The 20,977-nt window shown below is 49.8% G+C and overlaps 7 protein-coding genes across 7 annotated transcripts; 3 read left to right on the forward strand and 4 right to left on the reverse strand.

Annotated features, from left to right (window-relative positions):
• Positions 1 to 265: 265 nt before the first annotated feature.
• Positions 266 to 2,654, reverse strand: FIESC28_04411 (uncharacterized protein; the record flags this gene model as incomplete). Its single annotated transcript, XM_031158558.1, has 8 exons — positions 266 to 345; positions 458 to 533; positions 608 to 790; positions 910 to 1,195; positions 1,252 to 1,637; positions 1,695 to 1,862; positions 1,918 to 2,483; positions 2,549 to 2,654. The coding sequence occupies 8 exons, from the start codon at positions 2,652 to 2,654 to the stop codon at positions 266 to 268; spliced, it is 1,851 nt and encodes a 616-aa protein (XP_031017395.1).
• Positions 2,655 to 4,292: 1,638 nt separating this feature from the next.
• Positions 4,293 to 6,289, forward strand: FIESC28_04412 (uncharacterized protein; the record flags this gene model as incomplete). The annotated part of the gene is made up of 2 exons (XM_031158559.1): positions 4,293 to 4,302; positions 4,416 to 6,289. 2 exons carry the CDS (start codon positions 4,293 to 4,295, stop codon positions 6,287 to 6,289), a joined length of 1,884 nt encoding a protein of 627 aa, XP_031017396.1.
• A 278-nt stretch (positions 6,290 to 6,567) lies between these two features.
• FIESC28_04413 (uncharacterized protein) lies at positions 6,568 to 8,001 on the reverse strand (the record flags this gene model as incomplete). The annotated part of the gene is made up of 1 exon (XM_031158560.1): positions 6,568 to 8,001. The coding sequence occupies one exon, from the start codon at positions 7,999 to 8,001 to the stop codon at positions 6,568 to 6,570; it is 1,434 nt and encodes a 477-aa protein (XP_031017397.1).
• Positions 8,002 to 8,862: 861 nt separating this feature from the next.
• Positions 8,863 to 10,454, forward strand: FIESC28_04414 (uncharacterized protein; the record flags this gene model as incomplete). The annotated part of the gene is made up of 3 exons (XM_031158561.1): positions 8,863 to 9,309; positions 9,393 to 10,198; positions 10,256 to 10,454. The coding sequence occupies 3 exons, from the start codon at positions 8,863 to 8,865 to the stop codon at positions 10,452 to 10,454; spliced, it is 1,452 nt and encodes a 483-aa protein (XP_031017398.1).
• A 700-nt stretch (positions 10,455 to 11,154) lies between these two features.
• On the reverse strand, positions 11,155 to 12,647 carry FIESC28_04415 (uncharacterized protein; the record flags this gene model as incomplete). The annotated part of the gene is made up of 2 exons (XM_031158562.1): positions 11,155 to 12,206; positions 12,257 to 12,647. 2 exons carry the CDS (start codon positions 12,645 to 12,647, stop codon positions 11,155 to 11,157), a joined length of 1,443 nt encoding a protein of 480 aa, XP_031017399.1.
• A 2,921-nt stretch (positions 12,648 to 15,568) lies between these two features.
• Positions 15,569 to 15,860, forward strand: FIESC28_04416 (uncharacterized protein; the record flags this gene model as incomplete). Its single annotated transcript, XM_031158563.1, has 3 exons — positions 15,569 to 15,581; positions 15,643 to 15,759; positions 15,817 to 15,860. 3 exons carry the CDS (start codon positions 15,569 to 15,571, stop codon positions 15,858 to 15,860), a joined length of 174 nt encoding a protein of 57 aa, XP_031017400.1.
• Positions 15,861 to 16,469: 609 nt separating this feature from the next.
• FIESC28_04417 (uncharacterized protein) lies at positions 16,470 to 20,232 on the reverse strand (the record flags this gene model as incomplete). Its single annotated transcript, XM_031158564.1, has 5 exons — positions 16,470 to 17,997; positions 18,044 to 18,148; positions 18,197 to 18,425; positions 18,475 to 19,332; positions 19,383 to 20,232. 5 exons carry the CDS (start codon positions 20,230 to 20,232, stop codon positions 16,470 to 16,472), a joined length of 3,570 nt encoding a protein of 1,189 aa, XP_031017401.1.
• Between the last annotated feature and the right edge of the window lie 745 nt (positions 20,233 to 20,977).

A 20,977-nucleotide genomic window follows, 5' to 3' on the forward strand; every position in this document is an offset into this window, starting at 1 on the left:
GCTGAAAACTTGTCAAAAGCCAAGATCTGATGTGGGTTTTCCGTTGATGCTCCTATGATACTTCGACCTCGAACACGATGCCTACTCTGGAAACAACCAATGATTGAAACAACAACAGCCACCCCCCTTTGCCTACAGTAGTGATTGCGCTTACACGAGTGTTTCGTTGTCAAATATGCAAACAACTCGCCATGGACTCCTATTCGTCATCGCCCTCGTCTCAAATTTCATGGAAGCGTTTTACCGCTCAGCATGTACCTGTTCATCATGACGCCGCCGGGGCTTCTGCTCCCTTGGTCTGTGCCGCAAGCTCCGATCCAGGTCGTAGCCACGTTCTTATGTGTCCTATTTTGAGAGTTTCACATGTCAGCGCATATCAGGAACAAGCGATCGCTGATCTCAATAGTGCAGTCGGATCGGCAGATCGATATCTAAAGGGTAGTTTATTGTCGCTTACCTGACTTGCAGCTTGTGATGATAGCGTCTTCTGTGAAGTCCAGCCAACACACTGGGTGCGTGTCAATTGATTTGTTCTATTTCGCTAGTTAGCTTTCAAGATTTCCAAGCCGACTCTTATCATCAATCGGCATGTCCTGTCAAGACTTACCAGGACGGGAGGAAGCATCGGAATTCTAGCTCGTGGCTCCACCGGGTGAGCGATGGCCGTCTCTTCATCTTCGATATCAAGATTCGAATTAGATCGTAGGCGCGAGTTGAATGTAGTAGCCGTTTCGGCCCTCTGCAATGCTGTATAACGTGACGAAACCGATCCGCGGTGTCGCACAGATTGCTACAGGACGATCATTGTCAGCTTACAATATCCTTCAAGAGATAATACTTATCAGAAAGTGACAATGCACTACAGCAGCACGATTCCCGGCGTGATTGAATGTAGAGGTTGGGACATACCGCTTTGGGTCGGTGAAGCATGCCGACACTAAAGTCCCACAGACACAGGCGTCCATCTTCTCCCACGCTACCGAATCGATAGTTTCGTTCATCGCATCTCCAAGGGTCGAAAGCAACGGCTGATACCCAAGACTGGTGTCCTTGGCATCTAGCTACTAGTGCTGATTCAGACAGTGACCAGACAGATATCAAGTCATCTTGTCCACCAGTAAGCACATATTGGCCATCTGGAGACCAGCAAACACAGGTGAGGCCGCCATAATAAGAGTAGAAAACATCTAGGAGCCTGTGGACAAGTCAGATACTTCAGAAACGGCGTGGGTGAAATGCAGGGGTTTGTACTCTTCCTTCAGATAATCAATGATCCTTAGTGTGCCGTCCTCGGAGACAACCGCTAAGTGTCGGTTATCGGGCGAGAATGAGAAAGCATTGATCCGGTGATTGGAAAGCTTCCAGGCAGCGACAGGGTTGACCTTTTGGTTTTTTGAATGTACCGACTTGTTGATGCGAATTGAATTGTGATGAGAACCAGGGTTGTTGGCGTCGAGCGACTCACCACTGGTCCCGTTAACATTTCCGTTCACTGCCTCCTCTTCAGGATTGAACTGGGCGTCTTCTTTCTCCTTATCGTAAACCACAAGTGAGCCATCCATGTGGGCAGCTAAGAATAGATTTTCAGATCCTGGGATCCATCGGATCGCTGCTACCGGCGTGCCATTGATAGCACCCTAACATTGGCGTTAGCGGTTCTAGATATCACATCTCAGCACCTTGGATGTTCTCACATTTTTGTTCAATCGGGTGTAGCGCTGAGAGATTGGCTCCCACCAGATAACCTCGCCGGTAGAAAAGCCCATGATAACATCAAGGTGGGAGACGCTCTTGGTGTGCATGTTTACGTCATGGCATAAACAGTGCGCTTTCGTGAAAAGGATTTTGGTCAAATAGTCTTGCTGCTCGCAGTATCAGTAAATGCCTGAAATTGACTGTACTGACAGCTGAACATACCTTTGAGGAAGATGACATATCAAGCCATTGGAAGGCTCGGTTAATATTAGCAAAGGCAAAGATACCATCGTTTGGTCGCTCTGTGAGCTTCTTCGAGAGGCTCTCGTTAACAATGACACGTGAGATAAAGGAGGAGTTACTCTTAGTCATGTTGTTCTTGGGCTTCCTCTTCTTGTTCACATCCTTAGTCGGCGTTTGAGTAAGTAAGGCATTGCCTTCGCCAAAGGCGGGCGCTGAGCCTATGGTTATGGAGGCAGCGGCGGCATCGCTTGTTGAGCCAGTTCGCCCATCCTCACTAGCCATACCTCCCTCGGCTGAGTAGCGCCCTTCATTTGGATGTTCCTGGATACTTGACGGGGCACCACTCAGAGCAAGCGTAGTGGACGAGAGGCCTTTGTACAAGAAATTCGGGGCTGGTCGACTCTCGAGGGCGATGAGGGAAACTGAGGTACCAGCGCTGGCAGGCTGTGGGAGGGTTGACAGAGGGTTCGGATTCGGGACGGTGGCTTCGGAAGGATGGGGCGGAGGTGTCGCAAGATGCAAGTCTTCTTTAAGCGTGTATGTTCCTGTTGTTCTCTGTCAAAATCTACTCGGATAACCTAGTGTCTGGCAGAAATGCCGAGTATGTTACCTTCTCCGACCAAGAATTGCCACTCGGGGCCCGTTGGGTTTGACAACGTATTGTTTGTCTCTATCAAAGGTACAGGATGTATTCCGGCGCCATATGGCCCTCCCATGGTGGGATACCGTGGCGGAGGAGGTAGAACGCTGAAATGCCATGGCGTCAGTTTGTGTCAGGCGCAAGTGGTCGCAGGCAGCATGCGCAGCCGGAACATTGTACGTACAACATGATGAGATTCTATGTACTGTTTGTATGTCTTATGGGTTCTACTGTTAAGTCGTATAAAGTCTAATTGAATGGAGATGTCGCGATATTTAGTTGTTCGGTCGAAAGGTCGGGTATCGGAGGTGGAGGTGGCTGTAGGATGAGAGGCACAGCAGGCTTGGTCGAGATTGGAAGGTGCCGTTCGTCGCAAGGCGAAAACAAGGTCTCTTGGGGATAGAAAAACTCAATGGGATACTGGATTGACGATAAATTAACCTTCCAGGCTCGCTCTTGATATGTGAGGCTGGGAAGAAACAGGCGAGGAGTATTTGAGCAGTGGAGGTTGGACCTGGATCGGACTATGAGCGCGCAGGAAGGAGCGGCGCAGTCGCAGACGATAGTGTGGGGTAAGAACTGGGGAAAGCGCCATCAACGGGCAGGCTGGCAGGGTTCCAGATGGACGGAAGTCAACATGAAGAGAGGTACCTCCTATAGAAGACGACATAAATACTGAGACAGTTACGCAAACTCAATCCATGCCCAAGACTGTTGTCCATCGATGTTTCTACGTACTAGACAGTCTGGAAAGTGACCGTTGGAGAATTCTGGTAACGTAATCTTTCTGCCCACTGAAGCCAATCTTTTTCTGCCCAATGAAGCCTCCGATTAGGGGACATGATATTATTGACTCTCGATAGATCGATTAGTGAGTATTTACCTCTAATAGGCAACGTGATTGAACGTAGTCTTGTCCAGTGGTCATGCGAGCCTATGTCTAGCCGCTGGAAGAAGCCACTGTCCGTATAAATCCCTGGGCATGATGTATCTTGATTGTAGTGGAAATAAGGAGTGCCAAGTCCAATGACAATTTGAAGAACTTGGAATCAATTAAGCGCTCGATTATAGACTAGATGATTGATCTACCCACTGACAGAACCATTTGTGTTAACAGAACCTGGCCGTAGGTTCGTGCGGTGAGGTGACAGCGGCAAACGGTAGGTCCCACGCATGACAACACACCCAACCTCAGTCAGAAACAGAAAGCGGGCGGGGACGATCAATTAAAGATGCGTCCCCAAAACCACCCAATCCTTGCTCGTCGCATCACTTCTTTTCTGCCATCGACCACAACCATTGGATCCTAGCTTTGTACAGTGAGTTAAGTTCAGTCACTGTACCGTCTGTACCTGACCTGAATTAGCTGTTAGCTGCATCTTGACTGCCCTGCATCGCGTTGCGCGGATCTGCTCTGCTGTGTTGTACTCTGCACCGCTCTTCTTCTTTTTCTATTTCTGTTTCTCTTTTCAACTGAGACATGGTCTGACCTACTTTACCGTCCTCCTCCCCATTTCTTTTCTCCAACATATTGCCGTTGTGCCTCATCACCTTCCAATTACCATTACTCAACGCCGCTGCTGCTACCGCCGCTACGATTCATTCCCCACGATCGACGACCGAACCCACGATATCAGCAGACCGCCGTCCCCTCTTGGGTATGGAACCTTGATGACGACATACTTCGACTCAAAACTCCAATAATACCTCCATCATGGCCGCTGGTGCGAACACCCTATATCCATCCTTTTATATACCTTGAGACCTCGCCAAGCCTTACCTCGACAACGAAACAATAATTAGATACCCAAACAAATGACTAACCTTCCTTGTTCAGTCCGAATTTGTGTCTGCGGCGACGAAAGCACCGGCAAATCCAGCCTCATCGCCTCTCTCGTGAAGGATCAGTTCGTCAATAACAAAATCCAACCTGTCCTTCCGCAAATCACCATCCCACCCAGCATCGGTACTCCTGAAAATGTCTCGACCACAATCGTCGATACTTCGGCCCGCCCGCAAGACCGGACTACGTTGCGAAAAGAGATTCGAAAGTGCAATGTCATCCTTCTTGTCTATGCCGACCACTACAGTTATGAAAGGGTAGCGCTGTTCTGGATGCCGTATTTTCGATCTTTAGGTGTCAACGTTCCCGTCGTATTATGTGCCAACAAATCCGATCTGGTCGGCCAGGGCACCACACCACAGGTGGTTGAGGAAGAACTGTTGCCCGTCATGGCCGAGTTTCGCGAGGTCGATTCTTGCATCCGTACCAGCGCCCGCGATCATCGAAACGTAAATGAGGTGTTCTTCCTTTGCCAAAAGGCTGTAACTCACCCCATCGCTCCTCTTTTCGATTACAAGGAGGGTCATCTCAAACCTCTGTGTATCAATGCATTGAAACGTATCTTCTATTTGTGCGACAAGGATCAGGACGGGTATCTCAACGAACAGGAAATGCGTGACTTCCAAGCTCGTTGTTTCGACAAACCTCTGACCACTGATGACTTGGACAACATCAAGCTCAGCATCTCGAAGTCGTTACCTGCTTCCGAATTGGACAAAGGGATTGATCTACCAGGTTTTCTGCAACTCAATAAACTCTATGCCGAGAAGGGACGCCACGAGACGATTTGGATCATTCTTCGAAAGTTTCATTACACTGATAGTCTAAGCCTTGAAGACAAGTTCTTTCGGCCGAACTTTGAGGTCCCGGAGTACTCGTCTGCTGAGCTTAGTCCTGCTGGTTACAGATTCTTTGTGGATCTCTTCCTGCTTTTCGATAAAGACAACGATGGCGGTCTTAACGACGAGGAGTTAGAGGCTCTCTTCGCCCCGGCTCCAGGACTTCCTAGTTCTTGGACCGATTCATCGTTCCCCTCCTCAACTGTGAGAAACGAAGCTGGACATGTTACTCTCCAAGGCTGGCTTGCTCAATGGAGCATGACGACTTTCATCGAACCAAAGACGACTATCGAATATCTCGCGTACCTTGGTTTTGAGCCCTCAAATCCCAAGGACCCCATCACTGCTGCACTTAAGATAACGAAGCCTCGTAAGAGGAGAAGACGTCCTGGCCGAGTCGAACGTAACGTAGTGCTCTGTTACGTTCTTGGAGCATCAGGTGCGGGCAAATCTGCCCTGCTCGACTCGTTCCTAAACCGACCTTTCTATGGGTTATATCATCCTACTATCAAACCCCGCCGTGCAGTGAACAGTGTCGAGTTGCCTGGCGGAAAGCAAGTCTACCTTATCCTCGAGGAGCTTGGCGAACTGGAGCCTGCAATCCTTGAGAACCGGGCCAAACTGGACGCCTGCGATCTGATCTGCTACGCATATGACTCGTCCGACCCCGACTCGTTCTCGCATATTGTCGACTTGCGGAATAAGTACCCACATCTCGATGAGCTTCCGTCTATCTACACCGCACTCAAAGCCGACAAGGACAAAACCAACCAGCGCTGCGAGCTTCAGCCGGACCAATACACCTCTTCTCTTAGTATGAGTTTGCCATTGCATGTCAGTGTGACTTGGGGTAGTATCAGCGAGCTATTTGTAGCATATGCAGATGCTGCTACGAACCCAAGTACTGCGTTTCCCAAGAGTAACGAAGAAGGACCCGACAGAACCAGTCTGTACATCGCACTTGGAGCTACAGCTTGCGCTGGTGTTGCAGCGTTGACAATCTGGCGACGTGCAACTAATGCTTTTTAATCGCCACGATAAAAAATCTTGTATAAATAGATAGGTTTAAGTCAGGGGGTTGTCTAAGGATACTCACTGCTGCATGAGAAGGAGTTGGATTCCACATTCAAAGAAAAAATGATACCCAGTCTCGCTGATCAACTTGGTCACATACAAATATATAATAACAGCATCTTTTCTTTCTTTTACTAAGCTCCTAAATGCAATAGCAATACCTCCTATATATATTACAGACCAGACTCCATAGCGCCCATCCCATAACATCGTTCCTTAAACTGGTGTAAATATTAGACCTTGTAGAAACAGAATCCGACATAGAAGCTAGCAGCTTCCATTTCCTCATCGGAAACGGCCAATGGACCGCCACCGCGCTCACGTACGCCCATGCGCTCGCTCAGAGGACCCAACTCTCGGTCGTCCTTCTCGGCCTCCCAAATCTCAGGGAATGTCCGGTGAAATTGCAGTTCCAGGTTGTAGTCTTCGGCGAGAGCACGGAAAGCCTCCCAGGGGACAACGTACTCGGGCACCTCTTCCACTGCCTCATCCAGAAAGAAGTTGTATTTCCAGCCAAACGCAGGTCGGAATACACCGTCGTCTGGCGTCTTGCCGGGGAAGCGCACACGATATATAGAGTTACCCCATTCGGCAGTCGGCTCCTCCTCGCCCTCCTCCAGTTCGCCATCCTCAGGCTCAGTCTGTTGTGGGGTTGTTGAGCCATCGCCATTCTTCTCTGCATCTTGCTTGGCCGCGCGCTTCGCAGCAGCCTCCTCGTTGAACTTGCGAACCCGCTCGCCCAGAACATCAGAGTTAGGAATACAACCTATGAATCGCCCTCCCTTCTTGAGTGCTCCGGCGACGTTGCGGAGCATGTTGCGAGCATTCTTCTCGGATTCGAAAGCGTAGTGCATGGAAAACATCATGCTGACAACATCAAAGCCTCGGCGGTTCATTGGTGAAGGGTCGAAACCAACTTGCTGGATGATTTCAAGATTCTCAATGGTGTCGCCAAAACAGTCCTTGACATGGAAACGAGCATCGAACAAACGGGGTGGTGGTCTTCTATGACCGCCTCGCCCACCTCGTCCGCCGCGACTACCCAGGGTTCTATAACGATCGCGAGCTTGCTCGATACTCACGTCAGCAGGGTCCAGACCGACGTAGAGCTGGATAGGCTGGGGGGCCTGCTGCCACTTGTTAAGGTCGCCTCCCTTTCCACAACCCATATCGAGCACAAGCAGATCTTTGCCGCTGGAGCGTCCAGCTTCGCGCGAGCCGGGAGTATGGTCTTCATCTGGGGAGTATCGTTGAATGATGCAGCTCTTGATCCAATTGTTGAAAACACGTAGTCCCTTAATCTTGCTGTCTCTTGTTCTCCAGTCGCGACCGCGCTCAGGTACATTGTTGTAGTGCTGTCTCACGAGATCGCTGTTGTTGCGAATTCTCTCCTGTTCAGCTTCGGCGGCTTCGTCTGCCGCAGCCTCTCGTTCTCTGTCGAGCTGGCGTTGGCGGATAGCTTCTCTCTCGGCTTCTGAAATACGCGCACGCGCACCCGGGCGCTTCAGCTTTCGGGGTTGTTCGGAAGGGGAGAGGGCGCGTCGCTTCGCTGGCTGCAACGACTTGGCGTTGTACGGCTGAGGTAGATCATCTTGCGGTTCGTCGTTGGCACGGCGTTTACGACTGTTGCGTTCATCATCGCTGCCGCGATCCGAGTCTCTAGCCATTGCGAAAATCTTGGGTACTGGGCTATCGGTCGGTATCGCGCTACTTGGTTGTAATTGTGAGGTTGAGATTGAAAGATTGAAGATTGAAGATTGCAGATTGGAGTGAGAGATGGTGAAGTCCTCTATCTAATCTCTATTAGCTTGAATATATGTCGGCGCTCGGACCATTAGCAGCGAGTTGTCTACCCTGCACAACTCTGGCTCGGCCAGCCACTGCTAAAAACGGGCAGCCGGGCTGTACGGTTTAATAGAAACGAGGTTCTTTTAGAACAAGAATTCTTGTTGATTATAGCTCATCCTATACATGTTTCATTCGTAGTTTCAAGTGGTGCCGATAAAAGGTTCTTTCTAAGTTCTTTTTGAACGACCTTAACAACCTCCTAAAATACCCCGGTCAACGGCTTCCTGCATAAACAGACCATTCAATTATTGAGCAATTGAGTTCGAACTTGGCAGGATACTGCAATGTTATAACTCAGTAGTCGAAATGTTACAAAGCATCTCACATACAAATCCTACGATTTCTATGATCTGAGCGCCTGGAGTTGTGAATACAGTCCATCCATATTTTGATATCAGGTACGTACCATGAATCAGTGCGTGTTCCGCTGGAGCCTTGCAGCAACCGCCCAGACCACTCCACTGTCGCCTTGCCATCCAATTGCCATTGCTCTTGCTGTACAACACCAAGCTCTACCGACCTATCTCTGAGCTTCTCTCGTCATCCATCTCCAAATTCAACAACATCACCAACACTCAACAGCAGATATCGTCGCACATAACGAGTCACATACATTCCTCGATATCGCATCCAGCGCATAAAACCAATCACATCCTCGACAACCAGTGACCGCCGTCATCATGGGTTCCGACCCCCAGTACGCGAAATGGCCACTGCTGCCTCTGTCGCAGCACGTCTTCACCCTCACAAATGGCTACGCCACCAAGAATGCGCAACAAGCTGCTGTTAAAGCTCTTCAAGATGCCATCTCCCAGGACAAGATGGCTCCCTTCTACCGATATCTCGCCCACCCCATCGATGGCGTCCTCAACACTGTTGGCGAGGGTGGCTCTTCCGCTCCCGGACGACCTCTCAGTAGGAAGTCGAGCCTTGTTGGAATGATCGCTACCAAACCTGCCACCGCCAATATCAGCCTCCCTTGGGATGAGGGTCTGTACAATCAGCTGAAGGAGGACAACGACCGCGAGCTGCAAGAGATCCAGAAAGAGGAGGATGACGCTGTTGAGCAAGCAGGTGACACTGAGGTCATGGCCGCCCAAGGCAAGCGAGCAGAATTCTGGGCCCGAGTAGGAGATAAGGCATGTCTATTTCTGTCCAGAGCTATATAGCCTGGTAGCATCTCGAGCTCTCCGTGCTAACACCCCCACAGGACAAGGCCATTGCCACCTACGAGAGCCTCTTCGAAAAGACGGGTATCCTCGGTACCAAGATCGACCTCGTCCTGGCTATAATACGTATGGGCTTGTTCTATGGTGACAAGCCTCTCGTAAAGAAGCACGTCGAGCGTGCCAAGGGCCTTGTCGACACCGGCGGTGACTGGGACCGTCGCAACCGTCTCAAGGCCTACGAGGGCCTGCACTTGCTCACCGTTCGATCCTACAACCTCGCTGCGCCGCTGCTCCTCGACTCTCTTTCCACCTTCACCAGTTACGAGCTCTGCACCTATTCGAACCTCGTCGTGTACTCCGTTCTTGCTGGCTCAGTCTCACTGAAGCGAGTTGATTTCAAGTCTAAGGTTGTCGATGCACCTGAGATCAAGGCTATTCTTGGCGATGGCGAGGACAAGCTGCTTGCTCTCAGCGGCGCTCTCAGTGCTGGCCCAGGTGCTGATGACACTACTGACTCGAAGGCACCCAAGACGGCCACCGCTGCTGTCAATCTTACTACACTGGGCTCAAGCACTGATCAACCTGAGGCTGAGATGGCGATTGACTTTAGCCCTCTGGCTCTGCTTGTTAGCAGCTTGTACAGCGGCAACTACAAGACCTTCTTCAAGTCACTGGCTGAGGTCGAGGAGCAGTTCCTTAACCAGGACCGCTACCTTCACGAACACAAGAATTGGTTCATCCGAGAGATGCGACTTCGTGCCTACCAGCAGCTCCTGCAAAGCTACCGTGTCGTCGGTCTTGAGAGCATGGCCAACGACTTTGGTGTCACTGTCGACTTCCTCGACCGGTACGTTGATTTATTCGCTGTCGCTAGGATTGACACAAGCTAACTTCATTTCTCCAGTGATCTTGCCCGCTTCATTGCCGCTGGCCGTATCCCTTGCACCATCGACCGCGTGACAGGCAAGGGTGTTATCGAGACCAACCGCCCTGATGACAAGAACAAGCAATACCAAGACGTCGTGCGACAGGGCGATCAGCTCATTACAAAGCTACAAAAGTACGGCCAGGCTGTGCGGTTGAGGGGTAGCGAAAGAGCATAGATGGGAAACAGCTAGAATAAGGAAGCTGGTGTATGGTAGTGTCATGCCAAGAAAGACAACGCAGTGGGGGACAGATGGGGTTAGAACAAGACGATTCCCATACCTTTACCTATTTGTTTGACTGTATAATTCGTATTAGACAGGTCATTGCGGTAATAGATTGGCTGGGTCCCGGTGAGGCACCAAAAATGGGCTGATGTTTTACCCCCATGTCGTCCACACCGAGGTGACAACTGTGGAGTTAGTTGCATATGTGTTGGATGATGTTATAGAATTAGGAATCGGTTTACCCCAGCATTTCTCTCTTGTACCTGCGCATGCAGGCAAGGATAACATCGAAAGATCAGCAGCACAAGTGCATGGTGTATGTACACCCCGGGATCATGTTCCGGTAAGCTCAAATTTCACATATTGATTGGTCCTGATGATGGTATATCATAAAAATGCTAGATTGGCGAACTTCTGTCTATCCAATACCTAGTAGTACGCTAAACAATGCAATGCGATTTCCTATTCAATGATGAATGATTTTCCTTCTTCTCATCCGCACGCCGTGGGTCTCATGCCACAACGCAATGCCGAACCTTCGGCTCCGCATCGCCGAAACCCCTCTGGGGTCCCCGCCACAGGATCGGGCCCGCGATAAATGTAGCGGGGCCGATTTCCGAAATCACTATCCCGTCCGATCATTATTGTTGTTTCATCGGTACTTGTCGAGGAACTCCTTGTGGAACTTGACGATGCTGCCAACCCACTCGGTGCCGGGAGCGAGGAAGGTTGTTCGGAAGTGGAGGGTGTTCTCCTTCTGACCGAAGCCGGAACCGGGAACGACACAGATACCGGTGGCCTCAAGGAGGCGCATGCAGTAGAATTCATCGGGGCTTCGGCCCTCTGCCTTGGCAGCTTCGGCAGCCTTCTCAGGGAGCTTGATGGTAGGGAAGAGGTACATGGAGCCTTGGGGCTCGGCGCATTCGACTCCCTCCATCTGAGAGAAAGCCTTGTGCAGGGCAGTGGCGCGCTCCTTGAGACCGGCGAAAATACCATCATATTCCTTCTTGTAAAGCTCGTATGAGGGCTGGCCTTCCCTGGGAGGGTTGACCATCAACTCGACAATACATTGGCCAATGACAGGGGCGCAAAGCATGATGGAGATGAACTTGTAGATATTGGCCTCGACATCCGCGTCAAAGTTGACAAGCTCAAAATAGCCACCTCGGTGACCACACTCGCCAACCATACCCTTGGAGACACTGTGAAGAGAAGCGAGCTCGAGACCGTCGAACTTGCCAGGGTTCTCCTTTTGGAGCGAGCACAGAACCTGCTTGAAGCTGTGGAACTTGCCGACAAAGACGTTTGTCTGGTAGACCTCATCGGCCATAACGACTAGGTTCTCCTGGTTGGCGAACTCGAGGACGGCGCGGATGTCCTCCTCGGGGAGGGAAGCACCAGTGGGGTTACCAGGGTTGATAATGACAATGCACCGAACATCAACGCCGTCGGCCTTGGCCTTCTCATAAGCGGCGCGAATAGTATCGACGTCGGTACCCCAGTTCCTTGACTCATCGAGAAGGTAGGGAACAGCGGTGGCCTCAAGAAGAGACAGCGTAGCGGTGTAGAGAGGGTACTGAGGAATAGGAATAAGGATACCGGTCTTAGGAGAGGCGCAAATGACATTGAGGAGGGTGTTGACACCGGAAGAGGCACCGGCGGACAGGTAAATGTGATCAGGATCGGCAGGGAAGCCATCGCGACCTGGGAGTTGTTAGTGAGACAGCACATATAGCAAGGACCGCACAACTTACGCTCAATAAACTGTGCGATGCTATCGCGGATAGCAGGAACACCAGTGCTGGCGCTGTAGGCACCGACAGAACCGATCTTGCTCAGAAGGAACTTGGCGCGCTCAATGACATCGGTCTTGTAGCCAAAGTGCTTAGTCAGGGCCTCCTCGTTGTCGAGCAGCATGGGGTTCTCAAGAAGACTGGCGACCTGTCGGAAAAAGGTAATAGGCTTCTGGTCGAGTTGCTGAGGGTTGCCAATGTTGGCAGAAATGACCTCGTTGAAAGGAAGGTCGCCGGTATCGCCCTTTGCGATCTTGGCCCGGTACTCCTCGGACTTGACAGCAAGTTCACCTCGGACGGCATACTTGGCGGCGACAACCCGTTGGTTGATATTTTCGGTAGTCAATCTCATCTTGGCAAAGTATGTAGAAAATGAAGAAGTTTGTAGGTGTAGGTGAAGGTGAAGGTTGTAGTAGTGGGGGTGACGAGCAGTAGAACTTTTTGGCGGGGTACAAGTCGATGCGAGTAAGGGTCGTGGGGTAGATGTGGCAGTAATAGATTTACTCCAAGCACGGGGACCAACTATATATGTTTAAAAAAGTCGAACGAGTTAGCCAAACTGGTCGTACAGTTACAAAGTACCAGTATCCAAATCAAGTAAATTGTCAATGCTTTGAGGCCTGAGTCCTGAGTTGCGTCAAGGGGAAAGAGGGATGAGACAAGGATGAGGAAACCCGGTGTGTGTAAGAGAATGAGAAAGAGAGAAGCATACACTGGGAAAGGCTACTACGCCAAGACAACACTGTTGTTGCTAGTATAAGTGTAAAGTGTCAGAGGGTATCGTGAACTGAAAGGGAAAGAAGACGGAAAGTCGAGGGCAGAACCAGATACAAATAGAGCAGGAGAAAAAGACTGAAGAAAAAATGTCTAATAGAAACCCATCCACATGTAGATGAAGCGTCCATTGGTAATACTACTGTACCAAGGCAAGCAAGACCAAGACCAAAAAGCAAAGGCTAAGAAGGCCGAAACCCTTCACTACCCACTCAGACAAGCACATCGACATCGAAAACGCATCCACGTCTGGGGGGCGGATGGAGACCCGGGGTGGATGCATGGGTCATCATGGTCATGGTCATAGCCCGATATCCATGTATGTACCTCTGTCCTCCAGCAAAAGCCTCAAAAGGTAATGGAAATGACAAGGTTCCCCAAAATCAGCGCATGATGCCCTACAAATTGCCTGACATCAACGGACAAGAATCCGGGGCGCAGTGTCCATGACGAAAAGACTGGACAAATCATATTCGCCTCAGCGCAGTTCAGCCCATTCAAAGTCAACTGACGCATGACGCTTTGGGGGGAGGAACGTGGAGAGAGCGTGGGTAAGCCCCTACTAGGTAGCAATAGCCCGCCTGGGGAGAAAACACAGGTGGGTGCCCAGTGTTGGTCCGTTCCTCCAAAATGGAAAATGGGGGGCAGATTTTGGGGAACTTCAGGCCCGGAGCCGGGACCCCGGAAGGCACAGACTCGGAGTCAGAAAGACTCATCAACAGCCCAGGTCGATTCTGCACTTGACAGACCATCTGAAATTCAAGATGATGCAGTGCTTACAGCGATGCACTCTCCGATCTCGTCTCCGGTCAACTTATCCGAGAGAAACCCTTCGGATCACCCCGAGATAACAGAGATACCTTTGGGGTAATAGCAACAATGTCCGATGCTGGAGGTCTTCCGAGACCATCCCGGAGTTTAGCTCGGGGCTACACCACCGGTCTTCGGCTCTTGCTCATGTATAAAAAAGCGGCTGAGAATGATTTGCAATAAGAACAAGGGTTATGCACTTGCAGATCCGTAAAATGGAAAAGGATTCACAAGAAATCCAATAGAACGTCTTGCCTTGCGCCAGATTGTTCATTGGTACCAACTCTTTGGCTTTTCCTCTCTGCCTCTTTTTCTTGAGAGCATCTTGCTCAATGGGACCGGACCGGCCCGGCAGATGTGTAGATTCAAGGTAGGACATGTGGTTGGTTGAGATGATAAGAAAGCATCCAGAAAAATCTTCCATTATCCACAATGGAAGATCTCTGTGACAATGGAACGTACCTGAGATAGCGGGGCTCTGATTGCTCGCCCATCGTTGTCCCTCGACGGCAGCTGCATCGACCTCAGCACTAACAGCTACTTGTGAAGAGTTCAGAAGAGGCTGGCAGCGCAGCGGTTGTCCAAGGCGGACTGATGCCACGGGGGTTCGACGTGCTAACATTGGATGCTGTATTTCCCTCTTCTTTCGCTTCCTGGTTGGTCTTTGTGGATGTCGAGGATCTGGGGGGCGGAGCACAGATGAGTTAGTTGCAGGAACCGGCAATTGAAAGAGTAACAAGCACGTTGGAAAGTGACTTGTAGAATGAAGAATAAAATGTCCACAAACTAAGAAGCAGGAAGCGGTAAACCTACACTGAAGCGAAAGTCACTCTGTTGTCTGGTCAGATAAGCTAAGGCAGCTAAGATAGATATTGGATGGCAGTTGATAATTGATAATGGATCTGATCGCCAAACCCTCGTCTCGCTTACTCCCGTGGCGGCTAGGTCAGGTAGTTTTATGAATACCTGGTGCGACCAGAAATTTGGGTGCGAAGAAATCTACTCGGAGAGGTAGGTAGGTAGCCGATAGCACAGTAAATCTGATGCTGTAAGACAATGACCTCGACGTGGATTAAAACAACTTTGCTGGGCGCGAAACAAAGGTCAATTGCTACCCCGTTGCATGAGGGGGAATGGTATTTGTTGGGGTTGTAGAAGCTGAGATTAGAAAATGGATGTCAGCTGCGGCAGGTGATCAATAGGTACTGACGCACGTCGTACATCAATCTACGAATAGCTCTCACAAGAGGGATGAATGCATTTTGGCTCTTTTATACCGCTTTGTAGAAGAAGGGGAAAATGCCCGATATCGTACTTGTAACACACCTTACAAGGATTCAGCGGTTAAAGACACCGGTCTCGGATCCATACATACACTTTTATTTATTGCTTCTCCAAATAGCCTATGTTGGATCTACCTATCCGTATACATCAAGATATTGGTCAAGCTACTCCGTACAGATAAGCTACACATGCACAGCCTCCAATTGGCCGATCTAAGCGTCAATCGAACCCCACGGTGAGAGAGTTCAGCGCGCCTACTCACCGAGATCTGAACATGGGTCACTGTCTGACGGCATCACGTTTTCCCGAGTCCCGGCCAACGTCGTTGGATCCGTAAATTTCCTATGTACTTTCAAAGCGCCTGAGGTGCAGCAAGACCAAGCCATCAGATCATCGTCAATCATCATGGCAAAGAAGGGTATGTATAACCTCCAGATGGCTTCATAAAAACACTTCCGCTGACTCAATTTCTTCTATAGCCAAGGCTCGTCTGGTGCATGCGCGCCTCGTCTCCATGGCCATGACTGGCTTCTTCTATACCTTCAAGCGTCCCAGAACCGCACCCATGATGAGCATGTTAAAATATGACCCCATCGGTACGATCTTACAAACACACACGAGACTGTCCCGATAGCTAATGCTGTCAATTGCAGTGCGCAAGAAGGTCTTGTTCCTCGAGTCCAAGAAGAGGAAGTGAACGCCGACCCCATCTTCTTCGACAACCATTGATATAACAATTTGGACTGCCCGATCTCTTGTCCGAGCCAGAAACAGCTCACTCGCCGGCCGCTACTACTCTACAGGCGGCATGTAACACTACCTACACCAAAGAGCATTGTTGGAGTTTGGGCTTGGGGATCTTCGCTCTACGGATGCGACTGAACATGTACAACATAGACTACAACTTTACCCTCACGATATGGCTGCATAGGCATGTCGCTGAATTTAACGATCAGAATTCCATACTGCCGTCCATTCCGTGTTTATAGCTATGTCTACTGGTCAATTACAGACATTGGGGGTGCAAATTCTCATTCCCTCCACCTACAAATGGTCCCCTTCAAATCGCCAAAAACCAGGACCATCACCGGCCACTCAATATTGGTGCCCGCTTTTGGGATGATCACCGCATATCGTGCTCAAAATCTGACTTGTCGCAATGACTGATAGAAGCGCGCCATACTTGCCTATCATATTTCGCCTTGCCGACCTATTCCTGTATTAATTATATAAGTCGCAAATCCTTGGGATCCGGTCAAAGTAACTGGTTCATTTGTCCCTGATACTCGTATACCTCTGCAGCCGGCTAATTCTCTGTTTTGACTTTTTTCATGACATGAGGACCATCGTTTGCTCCATCGCCAAGCGTAATGTTGCGCTTTTGGTTCTGCTTGACTTCGTCCTTGCCCCCCAAAGCAGATTCTCTAGTGAAATCCTCAAGGGTAGGAAAATCCCAGCCCTGATCTCTCGGCTTTGTTGGAATTAAACCTGACCGGATTTGTTCTACCATAAATGGATTGGCACCACCCGCAGCTGAGCTCGCTCTGGCCATCACGGGTCTGTTGTATTGGTCATGATTCACAGCAGCTCTAACGAGCTCAGCATCTTGTGTTGATGCCGTTGTCGACCGTAAGATGGGCCGTGGAACAGTAGACTCTCGTCGTCTCTGCTGCTCTTGTGCAACTGAAGGCGGAGGGGCCGGCAACGAAGCTTCAAGTGCAGGACTGGTTACGACAACCTTGCGACGATATCTGTCTCCTTGTACATGAACATTGATTGTGGAAAGATCATTGAGGCTGGTAGATTGTTCTACAGCAGTGCCTCTGGTCTGGGAACCGGTGAGGAGCCCCTCATGACGTTGCTCTTGAAAGTGAGCTGATTCGGTTCCAATCTCGCTACCCTGTGGTTTGGGGCCTAACTGACCCTTGACCCAATTGTGTTCTTTGCTCAAGTAGAGAGCAGTTGATTGTAATACTTGATTAAGATCAAGCATCTTGTTGAAAGTTGTGTTGAGGTTCTCTACATGAGGCACTTGCTCACTCATGGCTTCCAGCTGACACTTGAGTGTTCCCATAGCGTTGAGGTCTTGGCGTTCCCTCTGACAAATCTCATTGCTGGTGCCCACGTCGTTCTGTAGGTTGACGACCTGTTCTTTCAAAGCAGAAGTCTTTGTACGTTCTTCAGACAGTGCTTCTCGTAGAAGCTGGGTTTCTGGTTCGTTCGATGACGCTGCTTCCAATTGCAGTCGAACTTGCTGGAGATGGGTTTCTATCATGTTACGGAGGGCTTCGGATTTTGAAATGTCCTCACGAGATACGACCCTCTCCTCCTGAATCCTTTTCTCAAGAGTCTCTCCGATCTCGCGAAAAGCTCTCTGTAAATCTTGCTTGGCCTGTTCGTGGTTGTCGGTCACAGATGATTTCATGGTGTCAAGCTTCTGGGCCCATCCGCGAGAAACTCGATGAATTGTCTCTTCAAGCTTGTCAATCTTTGATTCTCGGTCTTTGAGCTGCTTGGTGACCTCGTTGTGAAAATTCTCCTTGAGGCTGTCCTTCCAAACCGAGTCACTTGCAGCGAAACCGGCCCAGTTGTTCTTCAGTTCTTCGAAAGATTGGCGGGTTTCAAGAACACCGGCAGACATGTTGCTCAGGTGCTCAACGACAACCTGGTGAGACTTCTCGTGCCATTGTCTGTATTGAGACTGGGCTGTCTGCCGTTCAACTATGTTACTATGCAGCTTTTCGAAGTGATTTTGGACAGTCTTTTGGAAACACGCCGCAGTCTTTTCAGTCTTTGCCTGTGACGAGATGACGTTGTATATCTCTGATGTCAATCTAGAAACTTTAGTGAAAGAACAGCGGCATTGAAAGCAATACATACCGACTGGTGATGTTGGCTTCCAAGTTCTGAAACATTGTTCTGACCTCGTCATTCACAATTCGGCCCTCTGTGAGTGATTTCACATCATCACTCATGCGACCGAGTCTAAAAGTCTGTCAGCAAGATTGTCTTGAGGCAAGCGCCGCCGCTTACCTTTCCGAGAGACTGCCGGTCATCATATCTTGCCTCCGGCTCCATTCATTATGGTTGTCGTTGTTCTCTTTTAGTGAACAAATATCAGAGTGCATATTCTTGACCATGTCCATCAGAGTTGACTCTGTTTTGAGCTTGCTCTGAAGCTCAATGGCTGCACTTCGCTCACGATCGAGTTCCTGCTGTTGGTACTCGATCTTTGCCTTCAACTTGTCAATGGCATGGTTTTCTGGACGATAAAATCAGTCAACATCTTCACATGAAGTACCGACACTTACTCTTTTGTGTCTCTTGCTCTGTCTCAGTTCGGTATTGTTCCACGCAGCTTCTCAGCTCCTCGCGTTTCTTTCGACTATCTTCGAGAGCTGCCTCAACGGCTTCGACGTCAACGGCACGTCTCTCTTTCTCTTTCTGCAATTCAACAATCTCATCGTAGAGCTTACGAGCTCTAATAAAAAGATCCTGTTGTTCTTTGATGGCTTCGTTGAGCTTGCTCTTGTTTTTGCGATACTTCTCATGGAAGGATGTCTTTTCTTCGTGAGATTTGGCCAGATCTGAACGGAGGGATTCGACCTCACTCGCTAGCCTCTGGGTTTCCTTCTCAGCCAGAGATTCTTCTTCTTTTCGAGTCTCATAGAGGTCTTTTAACTCTTGGGTTGCTGCTTCCTTTTCAGCCACGACCTGCTTTGAGTCCTCCAAGGCTTCTTCTGCACAGTGAACCTCGTCCTCGAGGCGGGCAATCTCTCGGATTGCCTCAATTCGCTCGGCCTCGGAGATTTGAATGCATTCATTCCAGTGTTGAGCCACGTTCTGCATGGCAAGCTTCTTTCGGTCAGGAGCTATTGAAGGCTGACATCGGATATGTCGCCTGAAAGAACGTTTCCGGGAGATATTGCTTGTTCTGGAATTCGGTCGATCATGATCTCTCTCTGGATTTCTGTGATGTTCAGACCTTGAGGGCAGCTGCCCTGACCTGTGACGACGTGAAGTACGGTTTCGTCTTGCAGTCCTTGGACTTTGTGGAGTAGGCCCTTCTAGATCACCGCAAGTGCTGTCAGGTGATGCATGATATTGAACTGTACCACTCCTGGCGATGTGTGGAAGTGGCAGCTTCAGATGCTCAAACCTTCGTTCTACTAGCACGTATCAGTGTGAATAGCTCCTGAGATAACTGGGCTCAGCTTACCGTGATCACTCGCCGGGACCAACACGGGCCGGTCTTCTGCCTCTGTTTTTCTGGATACTTCCACTTGCTTGGATATCTCAGCATGCTGTGACGAGCTCGAAAATGCTTTAGTCCTCGGGGACGATGCATGCATAGTAGCAAGAGGGGCTGTGCCTCTGGCGGCAAGCTTTGGACTCTCAGCATATGTTACCGCGGCACTAGCGACGCTCTTTAGAGGTGTTCCTTTCTGAGATCCTATCCCAGATGATCTCGGTGAGAAGTGATCCTGTTGACCAGGTGACTCTGTGATATCTCGACCCGGTGAAGGGGGATGAACCTCGGGGGAAGACTGCCTTCCAACCAGCCCGATCTCAGGCAGTTCCAAAGGTGGAGGGCGGGTGGCCTGGACACCAGGGGGGCGAATTTGACTAGGTGTAGAGATATGAGGGACCTGAACATCAGGGGGCTGAGGTCGAGTCGGTGGAGGGCGAGGAGTCTGGACATCGGGGGGACGAGGTCTATCGGGCGGAGAGATACGAGGGAAGGGGTTAATAGATCCGGGAAAAAACTTCGAGGATTCATTAGACTGGGAACGGTCAACTTGGGGCCGCTGAGAGAACTGCCCGGGACGGTGTGGCTGCCTTGAACCAAAAGAAAATCCTTCAGAGAGGTTCGATAATGAGACCTCTTCTTTCGGCACAGAAAACCGTTTGACTGGAATCTGGCTTAAGTATTCATTTGGTGCAGTTTGTGAATCGGGGATGACGCTGGGCAGCTTCTCAAATCCTCGCTCATTGTCGGCGTGCTTGAAAGGTGCCAGGGAAATACCTCGGTCGGGCACTTGAGATCTTGAGCTCGGCGAAGCCGACATTCTCTTCTTAGCTGGCAGATGAATGTAGTATGATAGAATGACAAAATGATTCGACTTCGGATAGGCAACGAACTAGAGCATCTGAGTCGGAGAGGTGTGTGATGCTGAAGTGGAGGAGACGAGGTTTAGAAGACCGGATGAGCAGATGCTGTGTGAGCTGTTCCTCCTTCCGCTAAAACTTTTTTGTTTCGATATAGGAAGTGCTTTGCGATGCAACTTCCCGTTGAGTTTCTGATCATGCAGTTATGGGTATTTAGAGAAGGCGCAACTACCTCGGGCACTTTGAACAATACTACTCAGCTGGAAAGAGTAAACAAGAAAACATTTCGACCTCCTATGCGTTTGTTTGATATCAAAGTCATGTCAGATACTTCTTGAGTACCTGCCTAATCCCACCTATCATTCTGGTGATCTCCTAGGCTTTCTCTCTCAAGCAACCGCTTTTCGGTACCCTTTCCACTTTGTGCTGAAGATCCAAGTTGACACTCTGCCACCAGCCTCCCTTACGACTTCTCATCTCCCCTCAATGCCTCGGTGGGCAACAGGTGCGTAATTATCTGGATATATAAAGAGTAGGAAGTTTGGAATCCATTTGGCTCCTTCCTGGTCTTACCTATGACTTTTTCAAACTTCCAATTCACGAGTGTTAGTCAAGCTATAGGGTACCTATAGTGCCTCGAAGTATTACTGTCATAAACCGATCTCTTGGGTCATTTTTCTTAAGTTAGTCCTTTCCTAAGAATGC

Source organism: Fusarium coffeatum, assembly GCF_003316985.1.
Source record: "Fusarium coffeatum strain FIESC_28 chromosome Unknown BRIP53273_contig_89, whole genome shotgun sequence".
In the NCBI taxonomy this organism is placed as follows: domain Eukaryota; kingdom Fungi; phylum Ascomycota; class Sordariomycetes; order Hypocreales; family Nectriaceae; genus Fusarium; species Fusarium coffeatum.